At 43.4% G+C, this 17,392-nt stretch overlaps 1 protein-coding gene across 1 annotated transcript in view; it reads left to right on the forward strand.

Moving 5' to 3' along the window:
• LOC141167251 (laminin subunit beta-4-like) overlaps positions 1-17,392 on the forward strand; it is a 409,239-nt gene that overhangs the window by 111,145 nt on the left and 280,702 nt on the right. The window contains exons 8-11 of the mRNA XM_073654690.1: positions 4,971-5,128; positions 5,820-5,955; positions 9,548-9,621; positions 10,390-10,578. Of these exons, the coding sequence (XP_073510791.1) occupies positions 4,971-5,128; positions 5,820-5,955; positions 9,548-9,621; positions 10,390-10,578 (557 nt within the window). The remainder of the gene's footprint in view (positions 1-4,970; positions 5,129-5,819; positions 5,956-9,547; positions 9,622-10,389; positions 10,579-17,392) is intronic.

The following is a 17,392-nucleotide window of genomic DNA, read 5'->3' on the forward strand; positions in this document are numbered from 1 at the left end:
TAGGGAACGACCTTTAACCCCCCCCATGCCCTATTTAAGACCCTCATGGTCTCATTCCCTGACAGAACACTCTGGACTAACGGTGGACACCGCGTCCTGTTTTCAGTAACCTACAGCTGACTGCACCTACCAGGCTTCTGCCTTATACATACTTAGTCCCATATATTGTACACCGATGAAGGTCTAATGTGACCGAAACGTCTGTTTGTTGCTCTACTTTGTTAAAAAATCATAAAAGAACTTATGAGTCTATCGAGTGCCAGGTTACTTTTCTATACAGAGTTTTTCTGAAGCCACTCCTTTGTTATTTTAGCTGTGTGCTTAGGGTCATTTTCTTGTTGGAAGGTGAACCTTCGGCCAAATCTGAGGTCCAGAGCACTCTGGAAGAGGTTTTCATCCAGGATATCTCTGTACTTGGCCGCATTAATGTTCCCTTCAATTGCAACCAGTCTTCCTGTCCCTGCAGCTGAAAACACCCCCATAGCATGATGCTGCCACCACCATGTTTCACTGTTTGGATTGTATTGGGTAGGTGTTGAGCAGTGCCTGGTTTTCTCCACACATACCGCTTAGAATTATCACCAAATAGTTCTATCTTCGCCTCATCAGACCAGGGAATCTGATTTCCCATAGTCTGGGAGTCCTTCATGTGTTTTTGAGCAAACTCTATGCGGGCTTACATATGTCTTGCACTGAGGAGAGGCATCCGTCGGGCCACTCTGCCATTAAGGCCTGACTGGTGGAGGGCTGCAGTGATAGTTGACTTTGTGGAACTTTCTACCATCTCCCTACTGCATCTCTGGAGCTCAGCCACAGTGATCTTGGGGTTCTTCTTTATCTCTCTCACCAAGGCTCTTCTCTCACGATTGCTCAGTTTGGCTGGACGGCCAGGTCTAGTAAGAATTCTGGTGGTCCCAAACTTCTTCCATTTAAGGATTATGAAGTCCACTGTGCTCTTAGAAACCTTGAGTAATGCAGAAATTCTTTAATAACCTTGGCTAGATATGTGCCTTGCCACAATTCTGTCTCTGAGCTCCTTGGGCAGTTCCTTTGAGCTCATGATTCTCATTTGGTCTGACATGCACTGAGAGCTGTAAGGTCTTATATAGACAGGTGTGTGCCTTTCCAAATCAAGTCCTATCAGTTTAATTAAACACAGCTGGACTCCAGTGAAGGAGTAGAACCATCTCAAGGAGGATCACAAGGAAATGGACAGCATGTGACTTAAATATGAGTGTCTGAGCAAAGGGTCTGAATACTTATGACCATATGATTTTTCAGTTTTTCTTTTTTAATAAATTTGCAAAAATTTCTACATTTCTGTTTTTTTCAGTCAAGATGGGGTGCAGAGTGTACTTTAATGAGAAAAAAATGAACTTTTTAGAATTTACCAAATGGCTGCAAAGAAACAAAGAGTGAAAAAATTTAAAGGGGTCTGAATACATTCTGTACCCACTGTAGATCACATTACTCACACCTGGATGTAATAAAGATGTAACAGAGATAACGTAGAGAACTTTGCAGTTTAACTGTTTGGGCTGTATCATTCACAGAACCATGTTCAGTCCTAACCCAGCACTGAGTGCTGAATTGTACAGTTACAAATTCCAATAATCTTTACCCTTCTGTGAAGGCTATTGCCCAACTAAACATGGAAGAATTATGTTTTATATTTAGCATTAACCACATGTGTTTGTCTACGTAACTTACCTTTAACTAGATGGCAAAGTCTTAAAGGGAATCTGTCAGCAGGTTCTGAAGACAGCATGAGATAGGGGTTGAAATACAGATTTCAATGATGCCTCTCTTATCAAGATCCTTGGTTTAGTTTGCTTGCAATGATTGATTTAGCACCAGGAGCTTATCAGTGCTGGGACACGGCAGTGCATGCATGGTAGTCCAATATGGCCCCTCCTGTGATAGGCACCGCATTGTCTATGGATTTTGTATATACAAAGTCTGGTGTGGGCGGGGTTAGCTTTCTCAGCTCTGCTGCTTTGCTAAATGTAAAAACTTTGATTGTGTGAGAACGGCTGCACCCAGTAATCTAAGTTATACATCACTGGATTCAGCTTCTCTTTGCTTACATCAGGCTGCTCTCAGATGAGGTAGCAAAAACCTGATGATAGATTCCCCTTAGGATATTACATGAGCTGCAAAGCTGGAGGACATGAGGGGCAATTAACCCATAAACTGATTTCCATAAAAACCTTCCCTTACTTTCATACAATTATATAGATTCTATATTTTCACTCATTCAAGGGAATCTGTCACCAGTTTTTTGCTACCCCAACTAAGAATAGCATAATGTAGAGGCAGATACTGTGATTCTAGTGATGTATCATGTACTGGGCTTCTTGCTGTAGTTTTGATAAAATTACTGTTTTCTCTTCTGCAGATCTATCAGTTCTTTGCTGAACTCTCTATTACTGCGCCCCCATCACTGATTGGTAGCTTTCTGTTTACACTGTGCATAGGCAGAAAGCTGCCAATCAGTGGTAGGAGCGGGGTTGTATAGAGCTCATGAATAAGGAGGACTACATTGAAGCATGTTTCTAGTCTTCTAGTGATAATCTCCTAATAAGAAGAAAGAGGGATATATCTCACTCTGTTGTACTACTAAGTGCTTGGATAGGACAACACTCCATAAGTGAAGCACAAGATAAGGAATATGGCACTCCAAACAGGCAATGTAAAGAGCTGTTTAGTTTAGTTTTAATAGAATCGTAATCCACACAAACGCAATGTTTTGGTCAGACAATAGACTTTCCTCTGACAGATTGCTGATAAAGAAATGAGTTAAGCAGTGAGATGGTGCGCCACGCAAGCAGGAAATGGGAAATAGCCCTGGTTATGTGCGCTCCATCTTCTGTTCACCATTTTCTGTTTGTGCTGTTCACTGTCTCACTGATTAACTCACTTCTTTATCAGCAATCTGTCAGAAGAAAGTCTTATTGTCTGACTAAAACATTGTGTTTGTTTGGATTGCGCTTTTTTTAGAACGACATTCTTTGCATTGAATATTTGGAGTGCCAGATTCCTTATTTTGTGCTCCTGCTAAGAAGGCTACATTCACACAAGTGTATAAAAAATCATCTGAACCTCATCCAGAACAAAAGGACGATTTGTCTTCTGTATAATCATCCGAACGCCATCCGTTTTTTATAATGCATCAGATATTAAAATTTACAAGACCAAATACAGTTTCCTATGTTAAAGAATTGCAATGTATTTGAAAAAATGGATGTAATACAGTTGATCCATTTTTTTTATGTGCACCAATAGACTTGAATATTCGAGTCTCCAAAATACTTAACAGCAGTCTACAAAATACAGACCAGTGCAGGCTGGAATTTTTTTCCCTTTGACACTAAGTCTATGAGAAAAAAATAGTCATCTGAACAGCTTTATTGAATAACATATGTCAGTGTTCTGTCAAGTTTTTCATGAGACGGCACTCGGATTGAAAATACGGTTGTGAAACAAAGCCTAAAACAGTGATTAAATCAAAACTACAGCAAGCAGCCCAGTGACACTTCACTGTAATCAGGGTCTCAAGTCTATACATTACTGCGCTCTCAGATTATGTGGCAAGAACCTGGTGACATATTCCCTTTTAGAAAGAAGAAATATATAAACACAAATTATTAATTTGACCAAACATGAGCAATGTATAGGAATTGGAGGAGATAGTGCGCAAAGAGCAATAATTAAGTGAAGTTTGACTTGTATTTCATAATATCCCGTGACACACCGAGTACCTAGTCAAAGAATGTGCTACGTTTACTTTAATGTCTTCATGTGCAATATTTTTCCAAATACAACACATCGTGTCACTGTCCTTATAGTGGCGTTTTTATTCTCTAAATATATTTGGATAAAAATCAGCGAGGAAAAACTGCAGGTAAAAATATTATCATGGTTTTCAAAAATATTCATAGAAATAACCACAAATGTGATAGTATCATTATTTTTTATATATGGTTGTTAGTGTGTTATGTATATGAATCCTAATAGTATAAGATGAAGAGCAAAATCCAAGTGCAAACAGCAGCTAAATGCATCTTTTCCATGTAGATAACTGCTTCATGCATGTAGATAAGTGGTGCCTCTGTTAGGCTGGGTTCACATATATGTATTGCAGCATAATCACCTTTTGGAGCCTGATACAATTCAACGTATCCAAACTGACTGCAAAGTTGCAACAGTTGCCATCAAGACGTTTCACCATTTAGACCCGCTACAGATGAGTGTATAAAAATCGTCCCATTTCCATCTAGAAAACTGAAATGATTTTCATCTGATTTTCTTCTGATTCTAATCTGTGTGCAATCATTGTGTCTGTTTTTACATCTGTATGACATCCATGTGACGTCCGTGTGAGATCCATTGTCATACATCTACATTATAAAATACAAGAAAACACATGATAAAAGTCAGTTTGCTAGGTTAAGGCAAATATATCTGTAAAAATCGGATGCCACTCCAATGTTCCATGTGGGATCTGTTTTTTTACGCATGCATCACCCAAGACTCGTCTAGTGATGCAACCGTCCAATGGGCATGGCCATCCACTGGGCGCTGCCTTGGTCAATACAAGTGTATGGAGCGAAGCTGCGCCCACTAGACGGGCTCTGGCCAGGAGTATGTATAACGTATACATACCCGCTGGTTCGGCTCAGAAACCAGCGAATCCTCGAAGCTCACAGTGTGATTGCTGGGGGGATTCATAAGTCTGCAGTCACACAGAGTGACTTATCATTGTAGACCGGACAACCCCTTTAATAACACTTTCACTCCATTAAAATGTCTCTTTAGAAAGACTAAATCTGTTCTAGCTAAATTTATTTATACTATTAATTTATGATGACATAAAAATGACAAAGACAATAAGAGTATTCTGTATTGTATTCAAATAAAATCTTTCATGCAGACATCAGGTATGTTTCCTTTTCTCTTTCTTTATTGAGAGCTTCTAAGTCTTGTCAATGGACAGGCGAGTTGTGAAGATGGTTCGTGTTATCCAACGATTGGTGACCTTCTAGTAGGACGCAGCAAGCAGCTGTCAGCATCTTCAACATGTGGGCAGGAAGAGCCGGAGAGATACTGCATCATCAGCTACCTAGAGGTAACACTTGATAAAAAGTATCATTGTGGCACTATGGAAATATCTAAAAAGTATAGAACAATTCCTCAGAGTAACCCGCCCTTAGCGTGTTCTAACAGTGTTTAGTTTTTTTTTACCCACACCTTTTGTTCCCATTATTCTTCTTGTCATTTATTTTCACTCCTTTTCTTTCTCATCTTTGTTTTTTACTTATTAGCCTATCACTCTAAAATTTAAAATTCTCCCTAATGCAGGACACACTTATTCTGCCATTTTGTTCGCTACTACTTGATGTAACCATAATTCTATGTGATGCTGTATAATAGTAACTAGCTTTGTTTATGGCATGTATTGTTCTTGTATTAATGGATATGGATTCTTATAGTTAAAGGGCTTGTCCAGGGCTTTAACATTGTAAAAAAACTTCTAGTGTGTACATGGTTTTGAAGCAAGTCAGTAGTGTGTGTATCTGTATTTCCTCAGCTCTGCTTCTAATATTTTCGCATTTATACTTTACTATTATAACTTTGTCGTATTTTCCAGAAAAACTGTTCACGTTGTGATGAAAATCATAGTAGGATATCTAATAGAACAGATTGCATTATTAATTTGAGTTTATTTTGCAGTTACCGGTAATAGTTATGTTGTTGATTTTTTTCTCCTACAACATGCTTAGAATTTTAATATCCATATGTGTCCTTTTTTTACACAGGATGATCAGAAATGTTTCATCTGTGACTCTAGGAATCCTTACAACCAATATTATAACATCAATAGTCATCAAATTGAAAATGTCATTTCAACTTTTGATCCAGATTGGAAAAAGAAATGGTGGCAGTCTGAAAATGGTAAGATCATGATAGGGCTAAAATAGTATAACTCTAAAGAGTAAGCAAAAAAATTACATAATAAATACATATAACCTAGGATAAAAACAAAAAGAGTAAATACCCTACAGTGAGTAAATAGTAAAAATACATATAAATACCATAGGGTACTATTTGATCAAAAAAAGCATAAAAGCCATCCCACCGCGACAAGGTGTACCTAATTAGGATGGTCCTATCTCTAGTATTCATTTCAGTTTATTAAAAACTTTTATATAAAAAATATTTAATTGTAATTTGGGATTTTTAGAAAATTCTTTAAAAAAAATAGTATCCTCCAGCAGATACTGTCATGGGAGATAAGGGTTTGCATTCTAATGCCTGATCATTTTGTTCTTCCGGAGATAAGACACTGTCATAGCAATTTGGCAGCAACTTTCTCCACTCTCCCCTTTGAAAACACATGAGAACTTGGCTGAGCTTAGCGTTTTTTATATAGGGGAGTCAAGAGAGATGGCTGAAAGTTAGATGAGTGTGCGGCTGTCTTGTGTTGAGAAAACCTTGTGTGTATAGGTAACTATGGGGAATACCCATATAACATAGTGGTAGTGGATACTATGGTTATGGGCTATTTTATTAAGTGAATAGCTGCTACAGAAGCCAATGAATATCTTCTTGATATTGTATAAAATATCTGGTTTGTATATGAGATTTTGGTGATATAGATTTTATTATTGTGGTGGAAATCACATTTGACTACTGACCCTTCTAATTGTTTTGCACCTGTTTATGTATTTAAAGGGTAATAGTGGTCATATCCTAGGGTGCATTTTGGTGCCGGGCCGGTCGTTGCTAGGGGAGATGTCACAATGGCGGTGACCGGGTCCGTGACCCAGGGCGGTCAGTAAAAAGGGGATTTTATAGTTTTTATGTACAAAGTTTGTGACGCCACCTGTGGTAAAGGGAGCCGCCTCTGCGGAGCAGGTCCTCTGGAGCTGATGTTAGTGCAGCAAAGCTGGTGTGGCTCTCCACAGGTAGAACTTAGCCCCAGGGCAGTGTAGATGTTATAGGTTGTGCTGGGCGTTGTAGTGCAGGGTTTGATGGCGCAGCAATAATGACAGAGACAATGGGGTGCAGTCCTCAGGGTCTTTACTCACGGTTGTTGCAGTCCAAGTTACAGGTACCAGCGTAACTTCCCTCGTCGTGCTGCGCTTACTCAGAGAGGGGCTCGAGCAACCCTCAGATATCTGCGGAGTACTTAACAGGACCCCCTTCTGTGTCCTCTCTCTGGCCGTCTCCCTACACCTCATACCTAGTGTCCCAATCCGGTACCTGCGGGCCTTGTTGAGCGACGTCTGTTCCGTCCCCTGGGTCCTCTATAGCTACCTTCTTGGTGAGACTGATATGGACTGTTGGCTGCAGGACTTGAAATACTGCAGCCTCCGGTTTCTAGTTGAGTCCTAAAGTACTTTGCTAGTTGAGGGACCGGTCCCCTTTGTGTAGCCTGCCCCCTCCACCTCCTGGTAGATTTTGGCATACGGGTGGCCTCCAGCACTGCCCGTACCCCTGGGGTCCCTTCCTTTGTTCCTGGAGCCCTTCCTGCTCCTCTCTCCTTCTCATTCAGTCCTGGGCCTCTCCTCAGGCCCTCTGCCTGAGCAGAGCCCCTGCAGAGCCCTGCTCCACTCCTCTCACTGCAGACTGTTCTCACTCACTGCTCACTGTTCTGACTGGACTGAACTGAACTGAATTCACTAAACAAGATGGCTTCTCTATATATACCTTCCTCTCATGTGCTCCCCTAACTACGTCCTCCACCCACACCCTCTACATAGCCCCTCCCACAGCTAGGGACCCGGGACTGTGCTCTCCCTTAGGAGCCATCTCACCTTATCCCCACTGCGGGTATGTGTTGGATGCAGGTGTTAGGGTCCTGAGCTGTACTCCTTCCTTACCTGAGAGTGAGATACCACACCTCTGGGTGAGATGCAGTACCTCTGTGGCGACCGAATCCTCAGGGGCGCCACACATCTATGGTGGGATGATGATGAACGGGTCTGTCTTTCTTTCTTTGATCTCTATGGTGCCAACCTCCAAGGCCAGGCAACAGCACTTCGAGAAATTCACAGGGAGATTACAGTGAATCACATTGACTTTGAGGTATTTTATCTATTTTTTCGTCTCACCTGTGTTACTTGGATATATCCATTTGTGTGCAACATTGAATGCTCTGAGCCTTTGTTTCTCGGCCGTCAGCTACCATACATGTATAAGCTTAGGACCCCTATTCATCAAGATCGTCAATTTTCCCTCCAGTCCCGATGAGAGGGTGTTTAAGAATCAGAAGCTCTTAATGAATCGGAATGTCTGATGAGTGACATGTACCTCCATATGTCACATCAAAAATTTTTCTTCAGTCTCTAACTGGAGTAAAATTTCTCTAGTAAGGAATGCACAGCTAGTCATGAATTAGTCAAGCTGTGGTGTTACGCCCTCGCCATGCCCTGTTCGTGTCCTAGCTCTGCTTATTTTGGCAGAACTGGGAGAAACTATCATGAAAATGCCAAAAGTCGTAAAATTTTTGCACAACTCTGAGTTGTGCCATAATTTGCAATTTTTCAAATCTTTTACATTACTTTTTTTTTGTCATAAAAGCTTTGATGAATTGGACTCTATGTGTTCAGTAAGAGGTCCTCTGCCAAAATCAGTGGAGCTGTGATGACAGGAGTGCGGTGGGGGCGTGATGCCATATCTCATCTAATTCATGACAAACTGTGGTGTTCCTTACATCAGAAATCTTACTCCAGTCACTGACTAGAGTAAGATTATTGGTGTGTGTGCCTTTTAATGAATCAGGAGTGTCTAACTCCAACGCATTCCCTTATCAAGCCTGGCAATTTTCACCACTCTTGATGAAACGGGGCCACCATGTAAAAAAAGTGTACACCATGCAGTAGTTTTTATGCAAATTCTGCAAGAATTCTGGATCATTTTGTTTAGTAGTCTCCCCATTGAAAAAAAGAAAGAGTTATACAGAAATACACAAAATGTTTAAAGAGGATCGGTCATCAGATTATACAATATTAACTGCATATACTATTAAATGCATTTTTTAGGCCTGATATACTTACTTTGAAAATCCATGCCAGAATGGTTGTGTAATCATAATATTAATATGAGAAATGATAATATTAATAATTCTAGCTAGAGCTGTACTCATAAATTGCTCATCTGAATATTAGGTATCAAAACTTTAAAAAAAAAGATTTTAAAGCAATTCATAACATGGATTTTAAAAGTACACCAGGCTCATTAGGTCTAAGAGACTTATTTAATAATGTATGCAGTTTGCATTGTGAAATCTGGTGACAGAGTTTACAAACTTCTAGCATCACAATGAATTTTGTCCTTGTCAAGAGTGTGAATTGTGACAATAAGGCTTTATGGCTGCGAACAACTCTGTTTTAGATGACAATTCACAGAATATAACTATATACACATATATTGTTTACCTACAGTGGGAATTTGATCATGCTAATACTCTTTTGTAATCATGTCATTGTAAGCGCATCCTAAGATAAAAAGTTTTAGTTCATGTTAATCTTTTGTTCCTTAGGAGTTGACCTGGTCAGCATTAGACTCGACCTAGAAACATTGTTTCAGTTCAGCCATCTTGTAATGACCTTTAAGGTAATATATCTTTGAAATGTATCTCATGGGAAAATAATCCTGAATTTAAAAAAAAACAACCTTTGAACTTGAAGAGGTTTTAATTCACAACTGAATGCTAATATGTTAAAAATGCGATATATACTACAAAATTGGCATTTTAGTTTTTTCTTTTTGCAAAACTATAAATCTTATTTAGTGATATATATATATATATATATATATATACACATATACGCATATATATATATATATATATATATATATTGTAAAGTGCTGCGGAACATGTTGGCGTTATAGAAATAAAAATGAATATATATACAGTATACATATATATATATATATATATATATATATATATATATATATATACTGTATATGAGTAGTAAATTCAGCAATTGCAGATTTAAGTTGAGTTCACGTGATTGTTTTGTTTCTCTACCCTGTTACGTCCACAAATTGCAGTCTTCTTGCATCTCTGGGCGCTCATCTACAGACAGGAGCAGGGGCTATCTACCATTAGAAATCAGACTGTCTAATCTGCACTATGGACAAGATCAGTGAGATTTCTTTCCACATAGACTTTTGGTTCATGTGGAAAATCGCTCATATACACTAACACACTGACTTTTATTGGTCAGTGTACTGTTCTTATTCCTTATGCAGACCATCACTCTCACTTACTAAAAATATGTTCATGTGAATGAGGTCTAACAGTGAGGAGTTTCAGATGCTTTTGTGCTACTCATTATTGCTGTTATTTACTTGTTTGTTATGTTGTTTCTCCAGACATTTCGACCTGCTGCAATGTTAGTTGAGCGATCTCGGGATTTTGGGAAGACATGGAAGGTGTTCAGATATTTTGCACAAAATTGTGATTTAGCTTTTCCAGACATTCCTGAAGGTCATGCTGATGAAATAGGAGATGTTGTCTGTGATTCAAGATATTCAGACATGGAGCCTTCCTCCGAAGGAGAGGTAATAACCCAGAGGGCAGGGTTTATACCATATTTTGAAACATATTCTTAATCCTCAAAAAATGAATAATGCAAATTGTGAAGAAACTACACCAGGGGGGGCCCCACAGAATCCCGCTGTCGCCGCTTCTTCTGGTGTCTCCACATGCCGCCACCCGCCTGATGTCACACTACGCAAGACGGAGCACGTGATACGAATCTACCCTTTGCACCAACGTGACGTTCAGCACCCCCTCAAGGACGCATATGGTCAGATCGGCACAGTTCTACACCGTCACCTCCTGTCCACACGGATACAGAGAGGCACCAGGGAGTGGGACAAGGTGGTCCACTCAGACGCTGACGTGGCTCCACACTCTCCCACACTCCTGACAGGCTGAGAGGCTCTTTCACTACTCCAGTGAAGCAGAGCCTTGTCTGCCTGGATAGAGCTGCCACCAGTTTCTATTTGATATAACAGACTTATATAGGGCTAGAAACCAGCCCGGTAGCTCGTTTGTTGCACCGAACAACAGACATAGGGTTCGTGGATCGAGATACAAGAACAGCCCAAGATTAAAAAATATATTTTATCTCCACAAGGGCTCTCTAAACAATCTACTATATACAGTACAGACCAAAAGTTTGGACACACCTTCTCATTTAAAGATTTTTCTGTATTTTCCTGACTATGAAAATTGTACATTCACACTGAAGGCATCAAAACTATGAATTAACACATGTGGAATTATATACTTAACAAAAAAGTGTGAAACAACTGAAAATATGTCTTATATTCTAGGTTCTTCAAAGTAGCCACCTTTTGCTTTGATGACTGCTTTGCACACTATTGGCATTCTCTTGATGAGCTTCAAGAGGTAGTCACTGGAAATGGTTTTCACTTCACAGGTGTGCCCTGTCAGGTTTAATAAGTGGGATTTCTTGCCTTATGAATGGGGTTGGGACTATCATTTGTGTTGTGCATAAGTCTGGTGGATACACAGCTGCTAGTCCTACTGAATAGACTGTTAGCTGCTTTTTTCTTGCCATAATACAAATTCTAAGTAAAGAAAAATGAGTGGCAATCATTACTTTAAGAAATGAAGGTCAGTCTGTCCGAAAAATTGGGCAAACTTTGTAAGCGTCCCCAAGTGCAGTTGCAAAAACCATCAAGGACTACAAAGAAACTGGCTCACATGAGGACCGCCCCAGGAAAGGAAGACCAAGAGTCACCTCTGCTTCTGAAGATAAGTTTATCCGAGTACCAGCCTCAGAAATCACAGGTTAACAGCAGCTCAGATTAGAGACCAGGTCAATGCCACACAGAGTTCTAGCAGGAGACACATCTCTACAACAACTGTTAAGAGGAGACTTTGTTCAGCAGGCCTTCATGGTAAAATAGCTGCTAGGAAATCACTGCTGAGGACAGGCAACAAGCAGAAGCGACTTGTTTGGGCTAAAGAACACAAGGAATGGACATTAGACCAGTGGAAATCTGTGCTTTGGTCTGATGAGTCCAAATTTGAGATCTTTGGTTCCAACCACCGTGTCTTTGTGCGACGCAGAAAAGGTGAACGAATGGACTCTACATGCCTGGTTCCCACCGTGAAGCATGGAGGAGGAGGTGTGATGTTGTGGGGGTGCTTTGCTGGTGACACTGTGGGGATTTATTCAAAATTGAAGGCATACTTAACCATCATGGCTACCACAGCATCTTGCAGCGGCATGCTATTCCATCCGATTTGCGTTTAGTTGGACCATCATTTATTTTTCAACAGGACAATGAGACCAAACACACCTCCAGGCTGTGTAAGGGCTATTTGACCAAGAAGGAGAGTGATGGGGTGCTACGCCAGATGACCTAGCCTCCACAGTCACCAAACCTGAACCCAATCGAGATGGTTTGGGGTGAGCAGGACCGCAGAATGAAGGCAAAAGGGCCAACAAGTGCTAAGCATCTCTGGGAACTCCTTCAAGATTGTTGGAAGACCATTTCCGCTGACTATCTCTTGAAGCTCATCAAGAGAATGCCAAGAGTGTGCAAAGCAGTCATCAAAGCAAAAGGTGGCTACTTTGAAGAACCTAGAATATAAGACATATTTTCAGTTGTTTCACACTTTTTTTGCTAAGTATATAATTCCACATGTGTTAATTCATAGTTTTGATGCCTTCAATGTGAATGTACAATTTTCAGAGTCATGAAAATATAGAAAAACCTTTAAATGAGAAGGTGTGTCCAAACTTTTGGTCTGTACTGTACTTCAGGTTTATACATATACAGTGGTCAGAGTTACAAAGACAAAAGCATGGTACATCAAGCATAACAGATCTTTTACGGGTAGATGGAAAGCATGGCTTGGGGGATGGGCGGCCACATGGGGAAGGTTGTGGGCCCTGCTTGGTTGCTGGACTTATCCCACACATCTTGATGTCACCAACTTCCCCAGGAAAAGACAATAGGCTTTTGGCTGCAGAGACCTCCAAACTCTCTGGGAACTCCCACTCCCGCCCCCGTCTCAACCCCAAGTCTCCACCCCTGTTCCTTCCTAGCTAAGAGACTACAAGAACTAAAGTGGCCCATACCTCCTTACTGGAAGGTCCCAGGGAACCAGTTCTGGTGTCAACGGACCCGGCCGGGCCCCTGCTATGTGTGGAAACCAAAAAAACTGGTTTTAGGAGGTTCCAAAAGGCTGGGATGTGTATCTCCTCATCCCTACAAGCTAGAATGGGCTAGGACGCAGTCTGGCATTCGCTATCTCCCCCTGAGCTAGAAAATCCATTTTGTGAAGAGCTGGGACATATAGTTATCCCACAACTCAGTATAGAAATATAGTTCCTAAACAAAACAGCACAGGGAGCCTGCCTGTCAACTCAGCTCACAGCTACAGTGGGACACTCGCACTGAAGCTCCCCTCCCTTCTCTCTTACAGCTGGGAGTCGGGTTATGCTGTGCCTGGAAACCTGACAACCAGGGCACATGTGATTATTCTGGAATATTCTTCACACAACTGTATCTTAACAAAATGTATATTTTGATGGAATTCTGTGTCAATAGACTCGTAAAAATTAATTTGTATCGCCATTTTCTGAGATCTGTATCTTATGTTTATGTCAATGGGCCTGTGTGAGAACCTATTTTTTGCATGGTGGAGTAAAGTCTTTTTCATTACCATCTTTGGCTATACATTTATGTTTCCAATGCTTTTTATTGCATTTTTTATTTCTGTGGTTGTGATTTTTTTTTTTTTGTTGCTTGCAGTCAGGGATGATACACCAGCCTCTGCAACCACTGAAACGTCTTCTCTGGTCCGAAGTGAGCCCCTCGTTCATGAGCCTCCTTAGCCACTACTCCGACCAACTTCTCTGGGATCACCACTTCCCAGGTGGTGCCAAACTCTCGCAGTAGCTGCACCTGTCGGTACAGCAGCCCATCTCACAAACACAGTCTCTCCCATTGTCCCAGCATCTTCAGTGCTCCCGGGGACAGGGTACTCCTCTCTTCTCGACTGGGGACTTGCCGCAAAGCCACCCATTGACGTAATTGAGCAACTTCTCTTTCAGTCTGTTGAAGTCAGATCCAGTCATCTCTTGGCCGCCCTAGCACTTGTTCTTCTGACGGCTCTCCGATCTATCCCTGCGCCGCGGCCAGCGGTCCCACGGAACTTCGGAAGCTAGGGGTCTCATCCACCTCCAAATCTTCATCGCGGTCATGATCAGGCCGTTCATATGTCACTATAGAGAGGGCGTCAGCATGAGTATTCTCTGCCTCAGGCCGGTAGGTGATCTTATACCGGTACCTGGCCATTCGGGCCACCCACCGCTGCTCCAGGGTCCCCAATTTCGCATTCTCCAGGTGGGCCAGCGGGTTGTTATCTGTTCTCACCAGTACTTCGGACCCGGACAAATACTCTGCAAACTTCTCGGTCATTGCCAAAACCAGAGCCAGCAACTCTAATTTGAAAGAGCTATAATTATCCGGGTTCTTCTCGGAGTCGTGAGGGGAGCGGCTGGCGTACGCAATCACGCGCTCTTTTCCCTCCTGTACTTGGGATAACACGGCTCCCAGGCCATGTAGGCTCCCATCAGTGTGGAGTATGAAGGGTTGGGAGAAATCCGCATAGGCAAGTATTGGGGCCTCGGTCAGGGCCATTTTTAGGGCACAGAAGGCCTCTTCCTGGCTGCTTCCCCACCGAATCACCTGATTCTTGGAGCCCGCCGGCACTGACTATAGGCCATGACTCTGTAGGCGACTCAGTACTTGCTCCAGTAGCTGGAGGTGCTCCTCGAAGGTGGCGGCATAGACAATTATGTCGTCAAGGTAAATCAGTGTCGCCTCGAAGTTTAAATCGCCCAGGCACCTCTCCATCTGGCGCTGGAACGTCCCGGGGGCGTTAGTCAGGCCGAAGGGCATCCGATTGAACTCGAATAGTCCCATGGGTAATATGAACGCCGTCTTTGCATTGTCATGTTCGGCCACGAGCACCTGCCAGTACCCACTGGCCAGATCCAAGGAGGAGAAGTATCTTGCCTTCCCTAAGGCCGACAGGGACTCTTCGATTCGGGGTAGTGGGTAAAAGTCCCCTACTGCACAGGCATTCAGTCGTCTATAGTCCACACAGAACCGCAAGGTCCCATCTTTCTTCCGGACCAGGACAATCGGGGCTGCCCACGGACTCTGACTCTCCCTTATCACACCATTCTATAACATATGGGCTAGCATCTTCTTAACCTCTTTATACATCTGGGGAGGTATCTGCCGGTATCTCTCCCGCACTGGGGCAGCGCTCTCCGTGGGAATCTCGTGGGTAATGGCTTTGGTGCAACCAAAATCATCCTCATGGCGAGCAAAGACTTCCTGGTACCGCTCCAGCACCTCTTCATCCTGCTGCACCTGTCGAGGTGTAAGTCCCATCAATTCAGCCCACATTCGTTCTAGGATTCTTCGTCCCCCCTTCACACTAGCCCGGTGGAATTCCAGCGGCACGGTGACCGCCAGAGTCCAGGGGTCTCCTCGTACAGCGGACAGCTGTACCACATCAGGTCGCACCAACTTCTCTGGCATTCCCAGAATCTGGGCCCTGGGAGGGAGTGTGAGATCATCTTCGCCAAGATTAACACACCACACTATAACATTGCCACCCCGAACGGTGGCCAGTGTCCGAGCCACCAAGAGTCTGGGGGGTACTTTGTCCATCGATGTTGGTTCTATCTGTACTTCAACCCCCTAAAAGGTGTGCAGGCCCGTGCGGATAACGTGAGTACAGTTTGTCTGGGCGGTAAGGTGATCACCGTAGCTGCTGGCACTATTATTTTCCCCAGGATCTTCCCTTCACTCGACGTCTCCTGAGCCTGTGCAGCTCGGATTAGTTGTTGAAAGACCCTCCTTTGGGGGGTTCGCGGGTCCCACTGGTCTAGAGGAATCTCCTTCGGCTCACTAATCAGGATTTGCCCGATCTCTTTCAGCACATTCATTCCGAGAGTCACCGGGGGTCCACTTTCGGTTCCCCCTGCGACCAGGACGACTCCTTTTTTCCCCACATCTTTTCCACACACTCGGATCTTCATCCACACCACCCCTGCGACTGGGATGGGTAATTGATTAGCTGCCGTGAGTCTAATTACTGGTCCCCATTCAGGCCGCGCTATCTCTGGAAATCGCTGTTGGAAGTAGACTTCTGCCATCATAGTCACCTGGGATCCCTTGTCAATCAGGCAGTGAACAGCCCGACCGCTTATTTCAGCCCAGACAGTCGGGCTGGTGGAAACCAGGTCCTTGGGACTTCCTCTTTTTCTTTCCCCTTCCTCAGGCTCCGGGCTGTGTCCCCAAAACATGGAGCCCACTAGATTAACGGCTGCCACGACAGGGGCCGCCCTCGGCTAGCACAGCCCCTGGCATAATGTCCTGGGCCTCCACACTTCCAGCAGGTCGTGTCTCTGTCTGTGTAGGGCTGCCTCACTCCCCTACGGAACTCAGGGGGGTCCTGAATTCAATTCTTTCCATAACTAGAGCAATCGATCTGGGTATCTCTGGTGTCGGGGCAGGGGTCTTCTTGAGAATTGACCATTCATCCCGCTTCTCCTGTATCTCCTTTCGCATCTCTCGAGCCCATTCCTGTTCAGCTGCAGGCGGGGTGGGTACCTTGTTACTCCGGACAATCCCTGCCAGGGCCATCTCCCCCATCTCCTGCTCTCTCACACGTGCCTCCGCCCCCACTTATAGAAAAGTCATACGTGGGTTGGCACGCAGGCGCTCCCGCAAGGCCTGCTTCAGCTGCACATCCCTGAGGCCTGCCACAAACTGGTCCCTTAAGATCACGTTAGGGGGGCCCATTCCCAAATTCCCCATGTCGTCTTTTCTAGTGATATAAGCATGGACCCTCTGTAAGGCATTAACATACTGCGTCACAGTCTCCCCCTCCTGCTGCACTTGGTGAAACAGCCGTATCCTCAGCTCTCCTACATTGGTGGGATCCCCATGCACTCCTCCAGTATCCGCACCACTTTTTCTACAGTATCCCGGTCATGAGGAGGGCAGTACATCACGGATTGTCTGGCCTCCCCGTCCAGGGCCAGTAGGGCTATTTCGGCTTGCATAGCTGGGGTCGTCGGATGCATACATAACATAGTCCTAAATCCAGTCCCACAGCATCATATTGTTCCCGGTGAACTTTGGGAGATTGCTGAGCATGGCCCCCAGCGGCAAGCTAGATTTAGGGTCTCCCAGGATGGACTGCTCTGCAGTGTCTGTGTCTAATGACTGCATCCTGCCGACTACGCCAAATGTAACACGGGTACTTTAGATGCAGCAACACAGAAACACAAAGCAGCCAATGCAG

This window comes from Phyllobates terribilis, unplaced genomic scaffold, assembly GCF_046119375.1.
Source record: "Phyllobates terribilis strain yellow unplaced genomic scaffold, ASM4611937v1 Scaffold_11__3_contigs__length_659146591, whole genome shotgun sequence".
NCBI lineage: Eukaryota > Metazoa > Chordata > Amphibia > Anura > Dendrobatidae > Phyllobates > Phyllobates terribilis.